This window comes from Rhopalosiphum maidis, chromosome 1 (genome assembly GCF_003676215.2).
Source record: "Rhopalosiphum maidis isolate BTI-1 chromosome 1, ASM367621v3, whole genome shotgun sequence".
Classification (NCBI taxonomy): Eukaryota; Metazoa; Arthropoda; class Insecta; order Hemiptera; family Aphididae; genus Rhopalosiphum; species Rhopalosiphum maidis.
The window spans coordinates 78,085,369-78,107,656 of record NC_040877.1 but is presented as its reverse complement, the minus strand read 5'-3'; the positions used below and the strand labels follow the sequence as shown (position 1 = coordinate 78,107,656).

Genomic DNA, 22,288 nt, shown 5'->3' with positions numbered 1-22,288 from the left:
AGATTTTAAATGTCTTAATACTGCGTTAGGATAGGTCAAATAATAAAATATCTTATTTTTGTAAAAAAATTACATTTTTAATATAAGTGGCATCAGAAATTTTAGTATGGGCAGCTGTCCACCCTGCTCATACGCTAGAACCACCACTGGGATGTACATAATAATATAACACTGTAATATCATACGAACTATTCCTTTGTTTGGTGTTTTTCCTTCGATAAAATTCGTATATTAATACTTTACGTGTATACACATACCTTGGAAATAAACGTCTTCGTTGAAAAAAAATATATATCAGTCACGCAAATACTTTATATACATTATGCGCGAAATCCTTGAGAACATTTTTCTGTTTAATATATATAGGCATAAACATAGTACATAGTTTCGGTATGAGAAAAAAATTTGGGAAAACAACGTGTTTTAAAACATTTTTTTTTTTTATTGATTATTAACGCGTTACAAGTAGGTATTATACCGAGCTCTATAATAGATTAGAATATGACATGAAGGTTTAGGTTATTATTATAATTATTTTTATTAATTCGCTCTATACCTGTATAATATTACAGAAACGATGATTAAAATTACATATTTTTTATTAGTACCTACATAATACTAGTCAGTCTTCGCAGATTATACAAACCTGTAGCGTTGTTTAGTTATTATTATTATTATATCTGTGCCCTGTGGCATACGACTGGGGGTTAACAACGGTTTTCGCGGCATACAGGATGTCAACAATATCCTCTCAGGCACTGTAGGTACCAAAATTAATGGCTTCGCGAGTTGCGATCATAGCCAAATATGGCTCTCAAGTGTCCACATCAATCCCTCGTCAGTTGTATAGAACAAAATGTATAGCTTCGAGTTTGTTTTTTTGCTACAAACCGATGACCCCCGTCATAGTAGATAATAGCCGGTGTAGGGTTTTGTGTTCAATAACGTTTTACGGTCCATTCATTTTATGGTCTTTTTGGGTTCCAGAACGTTACAATATATTTTATCTGAATTACTTTCTATGGGTTTTTATTTTTACTTTTGACATTTTTACATTCCAAAATTTTTGTTTTCAAGGTACTCACACCGATTCTACTTCAACGATAGATAATAGCTCCGTAACTTAAATATATTTTATTTGTAAAATATCGATGTGGCGATATAGTAATAAAATTTTGCAAGAAAATATACCGGTTACTTTTGTTAATTTTGTTTATGTTTATATTTAGAGTCTATTTAAATATTATGCATACATTATACAAATTTCTGAGTGGAGTGTATACTAGCTAAAATAATAATTTAAGTGTTCAATACAAGTTGTTTGGTATTTCGACGAATCTGATTTCTGGTTAATGGTTTATTATTACGTGATAATTTCTCAGCTTCAAACGTCAACCAACCGTGATTCTTAATATATTGTCTGCTTGATTGTGTACATTTTCTAAGCTACTAGCAAATACAAATACCTATACATGACATGAACACTTAATGCTGTATATTATGAATTAACCAACATCATTTTACTTGCTTAATACTAATGGTCAATTAAAAGATTTCGTAACTTTATTCATAATGTTGTGAGAAACTATAGCGCCTTCTCGCGGTCTCGAAAGTTGGAACACGCTCAAACTGTCAAGTGACAATACTAGGTCTAATTATGCGCTAATACCAAAACTAACCACTTCGGAGGCTTCATAGTCCTTACACATTTCACCTAGTAGAGTTGACCGCGAAAAATACGAAATCAATAAAACGATATTTTGTTTGTACAGGTACCTATACATATATATATATATATATTATACAGACATTAAAAAAAATTCAAACATACTATATTATGATATTGTGATCTCGATTATCATATTTCACCCTCAGCGCAACGAATTCGACCACTTTAAAAATTCTGAGTAACCGGATACGGTTCATGTACCTATTATACATAATTTCATATATATATATATATGTATAATATATATATATAGTTTGTGTAATATATGCATCTCAGACGTCATGCCGGGAAATAAGACCTCTTTTGTGTACAAAGGAGACTGTCATATTTTTTTAAAGAACGATTGAAAAATAACCTTTTTTTTTTTTGGTGCTAAGACGTATTATTTAAGTGTGTTAAACATGTTTAACGAGCCAAAAGAAAAAATGAAAATCACACGTTTACACGACGGTAAAACACGTTTTTTGATATTATACACTGCAGGATTAGCGTCCGATATGCACATTTTTTTTCGAAAAATATATTATTATTACCTACTATATCTATAATCTATATACCTACGTATAGAATATTATTATTTATCGGGATATTCGCCGGAGTACCTATTACTTTCGTGTACCGTGTGCCGAACCGTCCACTCGGAAAAAAGTACCGTCTGTCGTCTACGTAGGTATCCTTGAGATTCTTGTACGACACGAATGTCTCTCAAAAAAATTATGTAGACAACGGCATACCGCGAGTAGAATGTAGTATAGTAGTAGACACAATATACATATATATATATAAGTATATGCATTTACACGAACACAATGCAGCTGCAGTCTGGCGTCCTTGGCAATTTCGGTGTATAATATGTATAATATATATACTATATAATATGGACTATAACGCCTAGAAAAATGATAGCAACTAGCTATATATAATAATGTATATAGGCAGGTATATGACATAATATTATCGTATTGACAACATTTCACGTGTGACCCGGCGAATGGTACCTACACATTACATATTTTAAAAGAACATGTAATTGGTTATTGAAATACCAGATATACCTAAATATATATAGTTTACCCGTAGAAATAGTGTAAGTGTCATGAACACATCAAATCTATGTGAAAATTTAATCAAGTACAATTTTTTTTTAATAAATAAATAACAAATATTTATTAGTCTATTGGAAGATAGGTACATCGCTTTTATTTCCAGCAGGTACTAGATAGGTATACCTACTGTTTATATAATATTATGCATATAGCTAATTTTGGTATTTTGTTTTTGGATTATTGTTAGTTTAATTAAGACGAAGTGTTAAAAATGTTAAAAGTTAAATCATACATTTTCTATCACTTGCGTATAATTTTGAGAATATTTGAGCCTGGGCCCTGCTGTTATGTATATATTATGGTTCATGACCGAATGGTTTGAAATAGAATCGGTCTTAATATATTAAACAAACAACGAAATTATGAATTTCTACAAGATTAGGTTTTATGATTAGTGTAATATGGAAGATGTGCAGTATTATGCTTCGACTTACTGTATTATCGCGTTTGATAATATTAGCCACTGTTGTCAAAAAGCTTGTACAATCAGCTCTGACGATATTAGTTTATATTACATTATTTTTAATAATAATTAAATCAGTTTATGATATCTCTGACCAATTACACTAATTAACAGTGGCGGCTAGTAAATATTAAATTGTTAACACTAAAGAATATGAATAAAAACAGTTTTTAATTGTTCAATTCAAATCTTTACGTCTTTTGATGACAATTTTTTATTTAGTATTTGTTATATTTTTACTAATCTATTTTATCTTGCCATACTTTTTATCTAAGTATTGCAATATCCTTATTGTATTGTAATAATATAATGTAGGTCGATACTTGCTTCAAATCGTTTTCGTTCAATAATAATAATTAGTAATTACCCTTATCCGAGTGCAAGATTAATGTGACTAGATATAGTGGTTTCGATAACGAGGAGTTGAGCGCGACACTTGTTATTCTGTATACCTATTCATAATATTTAAACGCGCGTGTACAGTTATTATCTTATGGACCGAGTTGCAAACAAAAGCACATTATTATAGTTATTGCCGACGTCACAGTTACACGAATTCGCACTAATTCGATTATATCCGTTGTGTCGACTCTTATGCTTGTTTTCCGTTTCTTCATCCGGTTTGCTTCGTGCAGCAAGCTGACCAATCACGGAATTTGTTATGGAGAAGTTACTACACATTAACCGACGATTTGTGCAAGTCCCCGTATAACAATATTATAAGACATTGGTTATATAGATGCCACAGCAGTTGTTGTACATAGAGATACATCCGCACCCGACACAATTTCGGTGCTACGATTGAAGAAGAAAGAGAGTACATCGTACATATTTCATATACGATAACGATATACATTAAGTAGTTATATACTTATTAATGGGATGGCATATATATTATATAAATATAAAAATATTCATATTAATATATAAGTCATAACAAAAATATTATGAATTAATATGATGATAAGATGCGAAGCACTGCTATATCGCCTATAATTTTAACGTACCTAACCGTAAGAGATATTTGGACAATATCGATTAAACCAGCGTAGCGCATACATCATTTTCGTATGAAAAGGGATAGGTTAGATCTCGAGAAAACCTAATCTATATTATATACGAATAAAATGTTTCTATGTATATTAGTATTATTCCTTGAAAAAAGATCAAAGAAAGGATTAATACTCAAATATATATATACATATTTATGTATTAATAATCAATATTCCAATCGTAATATTACTAATAAATATTGCTGTATCATAAATATATTATAGTCAAGCTTTGTTTATTCATCGGAAATAGGATTTTTATTTATATTTGTCATGACTCATTTACAATTTACAGTATACCTACATTGTTGTAATTAATGCGCGCTTTATTATTCGTAATATTACTTACCATCGATAAGCGATGACTTAATGACTTTTATTTTCTTTATAGTGTTATGCTTGAATAAATACCTACTTACATCACGGTAAGTACAGGTCAATGAGTTTTTATTATTCGTTTTGAACTTTAAGAATGAATTTCAAACCTCTGAACTGCAGTTTACGTTTTAAACGATAAAGACCAATTTATAAGCATCCGTGACTTATCGATGTCGAGCACCGTATCATACACCACATTTTCATTGTACACAATATAAATAAAACAACTCAGTAAAGTCACAATAATTCGTAGTTGAAGAGTGATAAAAAAAAAAACACTGCGAGTTAATAATATGTAATATAAATAATTTTATAATAATTATTATAATATAAATCCACGACGAGGATTTAAAAAATAATATTGTGACTATACAATGATTTAAATATTTTAGTAATTTATGCTAACCTTTAAACGTTTAATAACTTGTACATATGGGGCACACGAGTCTTGTCAGTGGGGTCTAGTATTTCATTATATGAAATTAAAATTAAATAAATAAATAAAAAATAAATATATTATCCAAAAATAAAATAAATACTAGATTCAATATTACATCTATGTTCAAGACAATTATAGCCTCAGTAAATACATTTTAATAACTCAGAATCTACTATAGATTGAATTTTCTTTTTAATACATCGACATTTTCAAAATAATTATCTTCTTCACAATATTCGCAGAAAAAAAGGTTGGTATACTTACTTGAAAAAAAATTTTGTATCGGCACGGTACATTCTTCAAATACCAAATGCAATTCAAAAAATTAATTAATTGAAATAGTACACCCTATGTATATTTAAAATACCAAAAATCAGAATCTGAATAAATTTACTATTAAAGAAAAAAATAGGGGTGAGTCTTTTTAATCACCTGCTGTATATAAAATATACATTTATGGCCTGCCGCAGGACCACGTAACTATACGGTAGTCACGTCTCCGAATATTATTGTACATAGGTACAATCATAATATTATGTATCGTCCTTTCGACCGCACCACCATCATCGCAGACCTCTCACCGCCGCTATTTCCATTGCAGCTTCTATATATGGATTGAGCGGCGGCGGTGGTTGCAACGGTTGCCGCAGATGACCTTGTCAAGGCCCAAAGTGCGTTGACCACACGTTTACACCTGACGACCGTAATGATGATGGACGATGGATATATACCCATATATATATATATACCCATAATAATCTTCACCATTCCACGCCCGAACGTCATAGAAAGTATTATGCGTTTATACGATAATAATGTGTGTGCGCGTGTGTATGTGTATGTTATACGTATTAGTATAACAATGCTAAGACGAAAAAAAAACAAAAACTTTGAAAACGCTCTGTTGCTGCACTGTTATTGCTGAGCCATCATGACCAAAAACAACACGCACGTTCCGCGACGTGCGATATCCTCACCTATATATATATATATATATTATTCTTATCATACCACACAGAAATGCTTGGTGCGTATATAAAGATACGCGCGTGCTTATTACTCGCGTACCCGTTACATTTTGTACCTGTTATACATGTAGTGTGATATAGCCAATGTATGTGAAAGACTCCGAATCCAGATTCCACCCTTTGGCCGTTTGTATAGTATAGTGTATTCTGTTAATAAAAATATTTTTATAGATTTTTTTTTTTATTTTATACCAACCTAGGTGTTATATACGTATTTACTTCATCCATTTTTCGAAAACGTTGATACTTGACCGCATATCTATTGTCATTATTGGCGACAAAAACAAATCATATGAAATTATGTATTCAAGTCGAAACTAACCGTGTGTCAATTTTTGGCTAAAAACTGCTGTACGCGACACGACGCAATTTTTCTAAATATGCCCTGATATTTTTCTTCGTACAGCATATTGTAAACGATGTAGAGAACCTAAGAACATCCTTAGTTCTAATTTTCCTTTCAGCGCACAGTCTTGATGGAGAATTCTTTGAGAGGACGTCGCACCCGCATGTGCTGTCTCCGTCTTACACACGTACGACAATTTTACTCAATTTTGGTTCTAGAATAAATATACCTATTATAAAATTTAAATAAGTTTAAACTCATAATCTTGCCCTCCAAAATATTGTCCTCTTTTAATTTTATAATAGGTATATTTACTCTAGAACCAAAATTGAGCGAATTCAACTCGGACTGCATAAACACGTTTGGTCTATGTCAACACATGCGGATCCTCTGAAGCCAAAATGATTTACGAGCCTTTAATGCGACCAGTCTGAATGCTTTTTGACTATACTTCGTATGTCGCAGTGTACCACCAATTACCATTGATAATACGTAGTATAATAGTATATTATTATTATACTATTAATAATCAAAGGTACTACTAATTTTACTGCGAGTTCTATATCATAAAACCAAATAGTGATCGTTTTTCAGTCTTCACACTTTATAGATTTTCGTATCCGATACTCCGACTGGAGTCACTAAGTCTTCATTAAGTAATATTTTGTACTCAATAAGTATCAAATGTCTCTTAAATGAGTATTACTAGCTGGTAAATTTTATTCAAATTTACCTGATCGCATGATTCGCATGTTTTGCCTATGTACGCATTCACAACGCCTGCAGAGTGTAGACCACACGCACGTGGCGTAACAGTGATATATTTAATATACAAAAGTAGGTGGAAGTCGTGGTTGCATATAGTTTATAGTATTTGGCGGAGGACTAAATGCGATGGTGGCTGCAGAAGTATTATGCTATAACAAGATCTAATAATATATTGGTTAAATAGCACGTGGGCAACTACGTACCTGCATACACTATATTATGTAGGTATCGTATATTTGTATATTATATATCATTGCGTACACATAGACCGCTTGTAAACCTATATAAAACTCGCATACTATAAATATTAATATAATAACAATATTCCAAATGGTATTTTACAATAAATCTCGTTGTCTAATAAATTGTTCACGACTCGTGTTCTTTCCATAATGGCAAACGTCCCGCGACCGAATCGATGTCCATTAAATCAACGTGTATTGGAAACGAATGACCGACTTTCGGTGTGGCGCTGCAGACATAAAGGAAACAGAAAGACTGCGCGTGCTGCTGCGGGTGTATGGAAGAATGAAAGAGAGTGAAAGAGAGAGAGAAAGAGAGAAAGAGCGAATGAGAAGGAATGAGAAAGATAGCGAGGGAGAAGGTCAGATTATTGAGTTATATATTATTACACAAACACCTATGTTGCAAAAATATTGTGTGTACAATGTAACGACAATAATGTATCGGACGGCGAAGGTTATGGAGGAAAATTACAGGCGCCAAAAAAAAAAAAAAAAAATAATAAATAAATAATAAAAAAATAAAAAGAGAGAAAAGAGACTACCTATAGCCAATATCTTCACGAGATTTTTGTTTGACAATCGAGCGTGGTATATACCTATATGTTTCGTGTCCTAGTATTGACTATTATATAAATCCGTATTGTCGACGAGTCGCGATTGTACCGCGCGTATAGCTATGATTACACGGAGTTGTGATTGCCGAGTATCTTACGAAAATCTCCGAGATTTAAGAAACATATACGCGCGGGATTTGTGCTACATCGAAAATTGCGCACGCCTGACGCGGTATGTGTATAACATGGTGTCATCGTATTCCGATATAAAATAATGATGTGCCCATCTTACGAAACGAACTATAATAGGTTTGCGCGACTATTGATATGTTTTATCTACGACTATGATAGTATGCCATGTATTCGTAGATGTGTATGCACTTATTTACTTATAAATGCATTTCTGAGCAATTAAAAATAAACCGGAAATAATATATATATTTATATATACATATAGGTAATGTTATAATATAACACAAATGTGTAATTGAGAAAGAAAATACGTAAATGAATGCACTATAATTATATTCGTTTTTCACCGGATTGAGAGCTTTGGTGAGGGGATAGAAATAATACGTCATTACATTAGTATAATATTATGACCGTTCGTTCGACTGTATATAAATTTATACATACGACTATTAAAATTAAATTACTATCTCCACGTGCACATATATGTATACATAGTAAATATATTTTGCTATATTCTATACTAATTCCTCAATAATAACGCACAGAGTCTGCAGTAGGACAGTATTGCACTATTGCGGGCTGTATTGATTGTTATTCGTGTTTTTGCAATTGGACATGACGATCGCGAAACGTTCGTCGTATGTTGATGCTGCAATGAAATGATGACCGGTGTCGTTTAATACTATTATTTATACATTATAATATGAAAATTATTCGTCTACACTCTACACTGTGTGCACTTGTTTACTATTTTATTATAGGCGTATACGTATTTTACATAGGCACGAGCAGCAGTATTTCAATTAATTGTATATTATATACATTTTAAAGTTTTTTATGTTTTGAAGATGTTCAAATTACAAAATAATTAATAACTGATATTCGGAGGAGTTATTCAATGTCCAGGACAAACAAGAATAACAACGTTTTTGAAATCCGTGATTAATATAAGATTTTATAAAGTTTTTCAATCGCTAATTAATGTTTATATATTTATAATATGATGCGTTTTTTGTAATTTATAATATATATATATATATATATTTGAAGTCACAATATTTCGTAATAATCTTAAAATTTAAAAGTATTTTGTATTTGAGTGATGTATTTTTCCCATCCCTAAATGTATATCCATCTATTGATGTTTTTTTTTGTTTTTCATCAAATTCTACGGCAGCGGTATCGTTAGTTCTGACAAAAGTTCGATAGAAGTTAAAATCGATCAGTCGCATACTGCTGTTTATTATATACACGTGTATATGTACTCAATACACGTACTTCTTAAGCCGTGACCTCGCAATAGTTCTGCATTTTTTACCGTCACTTAGTCGCTAAATAGTACAACTTAAACATCTTAAAAGAAGAAAGAAACATTTTTTTTTGTACTTCCAATACTGCGTTGTGCATAAAACTAGTTATATAATGTTTAATCTATAAGTACTTATCTATTATAAACATACTATAATAGTTGTTTAATATGAAACATTTTTTACTATTTTTTTAATTATTTTTTATACTATACTATAAATCATATAGTTAATTTGGAATGTCATATTTTATGTTCAATATAGTGTGCATTACGTAGATTGTAGATATACGTACAAAAGGTGTGCGAAAAGATTCGTGTATAGGAAAACGTATAATGATAATATTATATTCAACTACAGTACGCCGGTAGGTAGTAGGTACACACACACACATATAAATATATAAATATATATATCATATTATATAATATATATTATGTATGACTTACAATTGTATATAGTATTATATTTGAGACTTTGAGTACATACTCGTCCTCGAGTTTAATTCAACTGAACGGCCGATATTATACTGTATACAGGTAAGTATGGCTGCCACAGTGACTGTATCGAAGCCCGAAGCTTCGTATAAGTATAATATTCGAAATTAAGTATTACCTTTATAATATATATGCACATATAATATATTGTAATAACTCGCGAACGTATTTCGTACTGCGATACAGGTATAATATAAAATTCCGTCACTCCCTCTCTATAGATAGCATTTTTTGATACTCCTATAATACATACATATATATATATATATACAATATTTAATATAATATCTATTTTGCGTGTTCGATATAATATATAAATATAAGTAACAAGTATATAATAACGGTTGATACTCTAATTATTTAATCACAAGTATTATAAATCCGCGTGACCTCGAGCTGTAGCGAGAAATATATTTACTAATTATACGTCCGACGTGCATGTTCAGATGCGTGCATTACCGGCTATAATGAAGTATTTATACCTATATACATTATACAATATATATAAATATAAATAAGATACTATGCACATTATATATAATATGAGACACATTGTGCCAGAATAGCTTTATACCCATAAAAATATAAAAATGTATTTTATTTAAGAAAACGTAGAACAATAAAAAATAATACGCATACGCTCTTAATTATATTAGATACATTTTAGGAACAAATCAGTTCGACCCTCAACATAAAATTGTAAGCTAGTCCAGAGGTAGCGTATATCACCTAGGAGGGTCGTCAAAATTGTAAATTCAAATGAAGGGCAATATGGTTTTTCATAATGACTGTAGTGACCGTGACTGATATGATGTGACCAAGACAAGGGTCTTACACATAGAGTAAATTACATTCAAATTCTGTTAAATTTATTAAATGGCTTAGAGTTTGAATTTAGTGTTTAACTCGTTACGCATATTATAAATAATGTATAAGTATGTAATCTTTTGGTGGAGGTCGCCTTATAGAAAATCAAAACAAATACATTTGGAGTGCTCCAGGATCAAAATAAGTAACACATCACTGAGTTAAAGCTCTTGATTTATTTTATTTTAAAACTGGCACTTAAATGATTTGATTTCAACATACGTACTAATAGCAGCCCCAAAACAAGAAATTTAAAAAAATTCCTAAATTTATTAATGTGTTAAATATTTGTAATCATATTGCAACCTTGCAAATTCATATACGTATTACAGTAAAATATACACCTCTACGCGCGATTTATGCCTTTTTCTACGAAATCTTTTGCAGTATATTCCGTTTCTAATAGAGTACGTTTTTATTTCCAGGGAGGATTCAAATGTCGGCGGTGGAGGTGGTGCTGGTACGTTCACCCGCTGGCTCCGGGAGTTTAGACGTGAGACTTACAAGGTAAATGCTGCCGGAGGTGTATCAGGCGGTGGTGGCGGCGGAGGAACTTACCACAGTACTATGGGCGAAGACAGCAGACGAAGGCACTCATTCAACGCGCACGACAAGAGCGCTCAACATCGGGCGGACCAAAGACTGCAGCTGCAGGGTAGCGGCGGCGGATTGCACGCCTCGCCGGCGTCCAAGTCGCAACCTTGTAGGCGAGCAAACAGCACGGTGGTACCAAAATCCAGGTAAGCGGATAATTTTGAATTTTCACATTATATTATATACTATGTGATGATTGAGCATAATAGCGTATATGCATACATGGTTACATGGACAATATGGTTATTAGTGTTATAGAAGTATAATTAATTGCCGTATATAATAACATTTGTTTTAATCAATGTTCAAAAATTATTTATTTTCATATAATTCTTATTACCTAAATGATAATAAATATTACAGGTAGGTAATACTTACGGAGAAATACTCCGTGTATAGCCCTGGCCTTATTAGTTATTACATGAAACAGTTCCTTCTGTTATAAATTATAATACTCGCGTATAGCCCGTACAGGTACAGTAAGTACACATTAGTACACTGAAGTCTCACTGTGTTTTTCCTTGTATACATTGGTACGGTTTCTATATATCCTTCAAACTATAATGGATCATTCTTACATCATAAGTGTATTCTTATAATATTATGGCATGTAACATGGGTATAGTCTCGGGTATTATAAAAAAATAATTCTAAAATATAAATATACGTATTGAGAAATATATATTGGTTTTCAAAAATTATTTTAGTATTAGATAAAACGATTCATTGTCTATTCAGAATATTTTGTATTATTGTACGCGTCGTTTGTTTATACAAATGGTCCCTCACAATCGATGTATAAACTCCTGTTAGTAGTTTTATCCCATGTCACTACTTAATACTTATAATAAACACACATCGTAAATTCTCGCAGGACGTATACGACATGTCGCCCCGCCCATCCTGTATATCATATGTTTAAAAGTCAATCCCCATTAAAATTTAATATAGGATTTGTATTCATCTCACTGATCGTTACGGTTTTTACCTCGAGGATAGTCGTGGTATCGGCGTTTTTTTTAAAATATTAAACATTATTATTTTACTCAATCTGCGCTCAACAAATAATTTTTGCCACTCCTGTCACTCGATATTTGTGCATACATTTAATTATATATAACTTTTATACACACTTATGTGTATAGTATTACATGTATTACATATGTAATAGTAGTGTTATTATTATCAACATTAATCGTCAGTGTATATAATATAATATAGCCAAAATAATATGCAGCATCAAAACGGTAACGGCCTCACAGAGGTGTGATGACCCAAAAAAAAAAAAAAAAATGGTTCATAATAAAATAAAAACGAACGTTCGTGAGATCTACATCGTGACCGGATCATCCGGTGCCACGTATACCCCCTACATACACACACATTTATAAATATGTGTGTGTGTGTGTATTTCAAACACCAATATATAGTTTAAGTACACGCGAAAATAGTAAACTAGGTTGGGAGCGTTATAGCCTTGAGCCAATAAGAAATCTAAGGGCTGCAACTGATTGATGTGAGCGATTAGTTAACCGGAACAATCGATTGTCCGCAACGTGTCACGTATACTGCGGCAACTTGTGAAGGCAGAAAAGAAAAAAAATCGTATATATAATCACAATATTATTGTCCAGTTTTCCGACGTCCTATTCGTCCGTTCCAATTCCGATGAACACGCTTTGCGGATACGCCTGAAAATTCGTCGATGTAGTCAAATTAAAAATTCAGACCGATATTTGGCCAAATCGCGTAGTAATCGAAAATGTACAATAATTGCTTTCGCGTTCCAGTAAGTTTTCATAATATCTTTGACTTACGTGTATTAATCATCATATATAAGACAAGTGCATTGTATAATATATATTTTGTAGCTGCAAGTAGGGAGCAGGTTAGGTAATTTCGGGGTTAATTACTTATTTACTTATATTAAATTATGATGTACCCAGGGCTTAAAGCTGGAAAAAATTCTAGGGGGACTAATGTCTCCATATAATTTTAAGCGTTCCATATATATCATTTTATGTATAATTTCTAATGCATATAGTATAATGTAATGTGTAAACAATGATTGTGTAACATACTCATCCCATTGTTAACTCTGAATAATGTTCAAATTTGTAATTTATTTCATGAAAAATTTAAATCACAAATAATACTACATTTTTAAGAATAACTAATCTTTTATAAAAATTTAATATTTTGAAAGAGAATATTTTTTCTCATTGTAAAAAGTTGTAAGTAGTGGTTGTCTTTTAATAAAACTACAGAAATCACCCAGACCAAAAAAATTTATATCATAAAAATGTAGTGTTTTTACTGTTTTTGATAATTTAAATTGTATAAAAAAAAATTAAAATTGCTTAAAAAATCACACATTCACATTTTACTTATTTAATATTTATATATGTGTATTTATTATTAAACTCTAATTACCATTAAAGATAATTTAATTATATTAATTTAATTATTATTATTATTATATCTACATTCTAAATATTATATTATTTCATCTGCATATTCAATTAACAAAAATTATTCAACATCATCAACCGTGGTCGATGTTTTTAAACAACATTCTGAATAATGTTTTTGAAATCTCTCGAAATCTGAACTATACGTATTTGACTCTAGTTTGATAATATCTTGTACTTTGTTGCGATGACATGTGATATTTATCGACCGAAACCGAACGTTACTTCTAGATCTGAAGCATTTAAATCCCAACGCTCGAAGGTCGGGGTCATTTACCATGCATCCGGTTATACAGGGTTTGAAAAGAAAATCATAATAAATTCATATGAGTTCATTCGTTCAGGCGGTTAGTCACCATAATGACTGAATGAATAAAAATAAAAATACAAATAAACACCGTTAAGACGGACCTTCCGGAAACATACCCCCGCTGTCTACTTATACACACCTCCACAAAAAATATAAAAAGTAAAAATTTAAATTTGAGTTATAACTTATTTACGACTGTCTATTTAAATGATTTCCGACAAAATATGTTTATTTGACGTATTGGTGTGTATAATTATGTATGAATGAGAGTTTGTACATTGAATTCAGGATAAATTAAACCGAGACATTTGGAAAATTTTGAATGACCATTTCAGATGAAATAAAAAACAATAATAACAATAGAATACTACAGATTATAGGATATAACCTTCTGAAATAAATTCGTACTTAAACAATAAATTATCATGTCTATTTTATACGGTATGAAAATAATGTGGAAATATCAAATAACAGCATATTTAATATTATTAATGTCGTAATGATTAAAAAAAAAATACGCTTTATATTTTTATCCGCACGGGAGCACTACCAATATCGTCTAAATACAACTTGTTGAAATATAATAAATATATCTATGTACTATATTATATTGTACTACCTATGTAATACGAGCGACGGGTGGCTACGAAGGAGGTGCCGTTAAATGTTTTATACTCTCAATTGGGCACTACTGCAAAAGCGCATAATACATTTTATAATGTACATACAGCAATATAATACAATATATTATAATTATTATTACTGCACAAATGGCCGTAAAATACGATAAAATTTAGGAGTATTTAAAGTCGACTCTCGATGTTCGACCACGTCGAATGAAAGATGATCGTATATTATAATATATTATTATTAATAGGTAAAAATGTATAAACGGAAATCGTTGTGTTCGAGGAACAAAAGAACAATAACAAAAATAGATGTATGTATTATATATGTATATATATATATTACAGTGTATAATAATACTATATACGTATATAATGTTCCGACGCATCTAATTTTATACCCGATTTCCGCGTGAACCATGAACTACCGCATTTACCTATATCGCATTATACCTAGCCGGTGTACGATGATGATTCGTCAGGCTCTTATTCACGGTGTCGTCCATTCGGCTCGGTTCGCCAATATAAACCGTGTCTGTCTATACCGTTCAGAACCATAGCCAAGATCGCTAAATACATCATAATACACAAGCACAGACTACACGTACATATTATAATATTGTATATACCTATAGTAAATTATATTAATATTATTTGGGCGTAGAGCTGTTATTGCGATAATTATGATTTGTAATATTTTACCATAAAATATTATTATTATACTTATTCGTATAAATAGTGTACGTATATAATAAGACGTATTTCGTATGAATATAATTATAGTAAAATAAGCAGGCAAATGTCATACGGTTATCTACTTATATACATACAATATATTATACGAGTATGTAGCCATGTAGGCGTCGCGAAATTTGTCTAAAAACCACTCGTGTCGTAAATCTCAGTAGTCGCAAAATTAATATGTTTGGCACTAAATGCCTACTTGAATTTCATTTTTTAAACGCATTATCTTGGACACGATTTTGACATTTATATGGGTAATGGGTAGGTATACCTAATGAATTATGTATGTACAGTAATTCGTCCGCATTATATTACGTTGTCGATAAATTATACCAGCTGCAGTTTAAGATGTTTTTATGTCTTGTCGTGTTCGTAAAAGTTGACAAAATATTGATATTAATTTTTTTTAAATGGAAACAAAACTTAATTGTCTCTGAATTAGTATGACTAAACACCTTGGTTATAGCATGTTTGTATTATTATAATATATACCTATAGTACTATGATAATATATGATACCACCTATATATAGGTTGTTTTGTTGTTGTACATCGTCAAAAACTGGGTGTTAAATTCAAAAAGTAAAATTGTACATTTAATAGAAAACCTTGGAACGATGATTGCCCCAATTTACACTATAGAGTAATACTCTATGATTTACACGTATACGTTATATAAATCTAATAGCTGCACGGTGATTATGTTGAATGATGATGATCACTATTTTATTTTTGATAACATTTGAATATAATTATATAAAGTACTAAATATATATATATATTATTATAACATCATTAAAATTTATATCCGCAATCCGCATATACCTACGTGTCTGTCGGACTTAATAATTTACAACTACAGGTGATTCGATAAATTAACTATAAAAGAAATAGATTTAATCCGTTTAAATCGAGCACTAAATGTATACGAAAATATACATTCTTTAAATAATTGAAATTAGAAATTTTTTAAACCGATTTAACGAGAATTGAGCTGTGTGCGCAAGACATTTAGAATAAAGCGCGGGCGGACGAATTGTGACAGGCGACGGATACGATTCGTGATGACGGGGATGGAAGAGAAAGTCTCACTATTCGTATGTCATATATATATATATATTATAATATGTGAAACCAAACAGGATAATAAACGTGGTCGTGTGCGGTGTGAGAGACCACTCGTCTCTATGATAATACGAACGAACGAATAGAACTATCTGGAGATCGAGGAGATCGCGAATTAAACTGTTTACAAAGTAGATGACAGAAGAAATTAGTTAGCTAAATCGGGCAATTTTAGAGTGAAACTATAATACATGAAAGAACAATGAATGAATACGTGAATTTATATCAAGGAATTGCAGCTACCTACTATAATAGCAAACTTTAGGTCTTAGTGAAAATATAAAACATAAACGCCAAATATTGTTCAATTGTTTGCAACAAATGAAATACCTATTTATACAATATATATATATAGGTAAAATCAATTATAAAATCAATAAAGTGCATAATTGTACGTTCCTATCTATACTATTACAATTCACAATTGAAGTGGAACAATATCTAAGTAGAGGGGATTTCTAAGATTATATTATAACATACATTACATAAACAATTGTAATATATATAATATACTTACATATTACCTATATTATTTGTATTGTGCATGACAAAAAACTGTAACGATGAAACTTAGTAAATATTGATATGAGTTTTTGGCGGCAACTTTCTGTGAATATTACAATGATACAAACACTACAACAAACAATAAACTCCGCCTTAAGCCGAAGCGACCTGCATAACAAGTAAACCTCACGCATAACTCGGGGATAATAACAGTGATAAACTGATAACCAGCTGATATTTTATTTTGTTAATTTTTACGAAAACGGTCGTCGTTCATCGTTGCTCATTTTCTCCACATTATACAGTGGAGTCATTTGGACCGCGCAGAATATACATTTGCGTATTTAAAATAAAATCCAATATTTTAGTAATTTGGCTCACTTTATAAATTGATTGGCCTGAATAATTGATAGTGGTTTGCGCTTAAAGTGGCCTGCTCTATACGCCATGCGTATTAAAAAAAAAAATTGAAATAACGCCACTGTCATTATACATGCCGTTCGATTCTTGATCAAACCGTTTTTGTGTCGCAATTCAGAGAAATATTTTTTTCTGTATGGTACTATATAGTATAAACTACGCGTCGCTTTTTCTGAATATTATGCAAATCGTCATACGGTGATATGTACGTCAAACAACTGAGTTCACAGCTATCTGTCTACGTTGTCTGTTGTGTTGTTTGCCTTTAATCATGTTCTAATGAATCGTTACAATCATGATAGTATCAGTCATTAATGCGTGATCTATACCGGGACATCTCCAGAGTTAACCGATCTCAACTCTTGGACACGTTACAATAGATGACATAGTTGTGAACTCGACTTCAGTTACTTAAAAAAAAAAAATTAAAAATATACCCACCCATACGTGTTCTATAATATGTACGTATAAAATATATTATACATGCTCTGCAGCAATCGACGCACAGTTTCATTGTCTCTTCATTGCTATCGAGAATCTACAAGTTATTTTCATTTAAATTATAAAATGTGTTCATATAACTGTCTCAGTAACTTACAAAATAATGTACTACCAATTATACTTATTGAATCTAATTTAATTTATGGATTTTAAATGTCCATAGTCGTTTAATAAAATTGCGAAGCTATCAGTATTTTAACATATTAATAAGCATTAATAGTAAATTTACATCGAGAATTATAATACATGTATTATACGACGATGTATATTAAATAAGAACTTCAACTCTAGCAAGTAAATATATACGAGAGCATACAGTATACACTATGTCGCACATGTATAGTGAAAAACGGCGAGAAATAAGTACCATGTTCAACGTTGACAAAGGAAGTGCAGACGATTCTAAACGATAATAAGGGCATAACATTATAACCGAATAAAGATCGATATCGATCACGCCGATCGTAGATAATGCACTGTACATGCGGTGACTACAGGTCCTATAATATTATACTGATAGTGTTTCTGCGTGCGCGTGAGACAGCTATAGGTGATAAAAACAAATAAAAAATGTTAATAACGTTCGAAAGGAAAGTCATAATATACATACTATTACCGTTTGGCTCGAAGAGATAAAATATGTGATAACGAGAAGGCTGCTGCTACGGAGTCAGCCGAATGATTATAAATACGCGGAGAATCGTATATTATTATTTCCGGACAACAGACGCCATATATCGCCACTTAGCGATGTACACGACCGGAATGCACAGACTTATTATTATTACTCGAAACGGCAATTAAGAGAAGTACGTTGAAACGTTTACCGAGAATTTATCTTGTTTGACCTTCTATCTATTGGAAAATATAAAGAAAAATAGGGCGTAATTAAAGATGTTGGTATACATGTATAAATATAATGCAATGGGCTTAAGAGAACTCCTGAAAGGGTAAAAAAAAATGGAATGCAATGACAAATCGTTGAGCTTAATGACAGTAAACAAAGAAACGAATTAAAGAGAGCATATTATTATTATTATTATTATTATTATTATTATAAAATCTTAATGAAACGATCATCAGGTATCTGCAGTATGGATTCCGGTTTAATTAATACTGTCTGTATCAAACCGTTTCTGTCGGTCAGATTTGCAACAGAAGTTTGCGGAGCCAACGAGAATAGATAGTTTTATATATAATCTGATAATTTACCGTTTATCTAATAAATGTTGACACGTCACGTGTCACGTGTGATAGTAGCTAAATCTATTCAACACTTAAAACTTGTCTCAAAAAAACTCTTAGTTAAAACTTGAAAACATCCAACCCTAAAGTGTTTTGTGGTTTTCGAAAACGAAGATTCAATAAAAGTATAATCAATTTCAGCATACACAGGGGACAGGGCTCTAGAATTTATAACTTGTATGTCCTACAAATGAAATTTACGTATCGCAATAATAATTTAAATAGGTAACATTAGTATTATGCATTTAGTTAACACCGCGGGCGGCAGCGGCGGTAGTCAACGCCGTTACGTCCGATAACGAACCATATATTATTACTATTATATACGTATTATAATATAGCCGACGCGTACTCGGGTCCGCGTTTCGAGGTCGTCATCGCACACACGCAACACACAACACACATTATAATATTTTATATTGTCCACGCAATTTGCAAAGTAACACAATATATATGTATGTGTGTGTGTGTATGTATGGAAGGAAATCGCGGCACATATGGTTTTGCCGTACCATTATGAAAAAAAAAAAAACACTACACAACAAGCCGTTCGAAATCGGTCAACGTGCGCATATTGTACTATTATCATTATTGTTGTATGTGCATTACACTATTATAGTATATTTCTCTCTATCTCTCTATCTGTCTTTCCTATTTCTTCTATTTCGTTTCGGGACTGACGGGACTTAGTTTTTTGTTTCGCGATTGCAAAACCCGTTGTCGCCCATAACGCAGATCGTCACAACATCCGTAAACCGGGGGGTTTCGGATGCGATGCAATAGTTTTTAAAACGCGATAACGGCGTAAAATACCTCGAAAAACGTATCTGTGATAATATATTGTATTATATACAAATAAATTGGAGTGCGAGTTCGTATTATTATTTATTACACACTCGTTACAATAATACGTCAAGTCCACACCGGTGTGTGCATTTGTGTGTATACTCTCTCGCGCACGCATATAGGAGGCAAGCAATAATATAGTGTTATATGCGTATAAATAGCACGAGGACCGGCCACGTCTCGAAATCGACCATTGTTTGTTTTCAAGCCGGTGACAACAATCATTCTGATTTCCGACGTACTACTTACATGTACATTGTACGTACATAATATATAAAATAATATGTAATGCATCTGTATGACTATAATGATATTGCGACGATTTATAAACGACGCCGCCACCGTCGTCGCGCCATGGCGCCAAGTACTAACAACGTGTAGCGAATATTATACCGATCCGCTGAAAAACGCTTTCTATAAACGCGAAACAACTCGCGTGCGCCCCCCCCCCCCCGTCAGAACCGCGGATACCACCCTCCTATCGCGGCACAACATGTCTTATATTGTTTGTTGTTATAATATTGTTGTATTATTATTCGTCCGTTCTTCGCAAAAACCCGTCATGTACACGGGTAAAGCCTTTCTCCGTGCACGCGTGAGACTTTTCCAAAAAGAAAATAAGAAAATCAAATACTAACTATAAATTCACACCTACCTACTCACAACCCATACAACAACTGAGTATAGGTTACACGAATAATGAAATATCATCTATTATTTACTTATTATCATCGTTATGTATACCGATGAAATTCATATACGCATTCCTATGTATATCGTCTACCATTGACGACATTGCAGTTGTTATGATATATTGTAGTTTATAAAGGTGGTCACTTGAAAAAGTAAAATTGAAAACGACAAAAAACAACGCATGCTATATGACGTAAACCTACGAATTCATTATTGTCGACTCTCTTTCTGTTATGTCTTGTCAGCTTGTATCGTACTGACGATTTTCTCAAAATTGCTGTCCACGTAACATACAACTGTGATTATTTATTCTTTGCAAGTTGTAAATATCGTTTATTATGTTTATTATTATTATTATTATTATACTACATGTTCAGAAAGTAACGCTTAATCATAATAATGATGTAGTATGTTTACCCATCCGCTTATGAATTATTGCAGAATCGAAAAAAGCATTACGTATTTAAAATTCAACTAACTATAAAATATTTCATTCAATAATATTTCATTTTGTTATAACTCATCAGCATTTTATTGAAGGATACAAATAATACATTATCGCTGTACAGAAATGTTTTTGTTTTAAATTTAGATATACGGTGATGTCACAGTTATACTGTATAGTGTATATATGTATATATATATATATATATATATACACTTGTTTTGCCGTGAATCGTGGATTTATTAGGTATTACATATTCCTACAAATACATAATATATTATAATATTGTATTGTTGACCGTTGATGACGCTTAATATATATATATATATATATATATATTTATAAGGTATAATATTTTTTATTCTATAAACTAAAATCCGATGACTAGTTATTTAGAAGGTTATCGACATTTTACTAATACATACTATAAAATAGTTAAATATAACAAACTGCGTGTATAGTTTATTGATTATATATTTGTGGGTATAGTATTATATTATTGTTGCATGTAATTGTTAAGATATAACAACTTTATGTCAAAAACTGTTAAAATAGTGATAATATAAATATATTTGATACTTATACAAGTAGACGGAGTGACGGACAAATAATTTTACTTTTTTATATATGTAATTTATTGTGAAACAAAATTAATTATTATATCGCTGAGCCAAGTGTATCTATGGTAGACTCAAAAGAACATCACACCCGCATATATTGTCTCCATCTTACAAACGTATTATATGGTAAATTTATGTCCAGTATCATCAATTTTGTCTGTTTAGCTTAATTAT

At 31.5% G+C, this 22,288-nt stretch overlaps 1 protein-coding gene across 3 annotated transcripts in view; it reads left to right on the top strand.

Annotated features, from left to right (window-relative positions):
* LOC113555542 (protein Shroom) overlaps positions 1 to 22,288 on the top strand; it is a 173,842-nt gene that overhangs the window by 39,588 nt on the left and 111,966 nt on the right. For all 3 annotated transcript variants that reach the window (XM_026959952.1, XM_026959950.2, XM_026959949.2), the window contains exon 2: positions 11,397 to 11,711. In XM_026959952.1, coding sequence (XP_026815753.1) covers positions 11,397 to 11,711 — 315 coding nt within the window. The remainder of the gene's footprint in view (positions 1 to 11,396; positions 11,712 to 22,288) is intronic.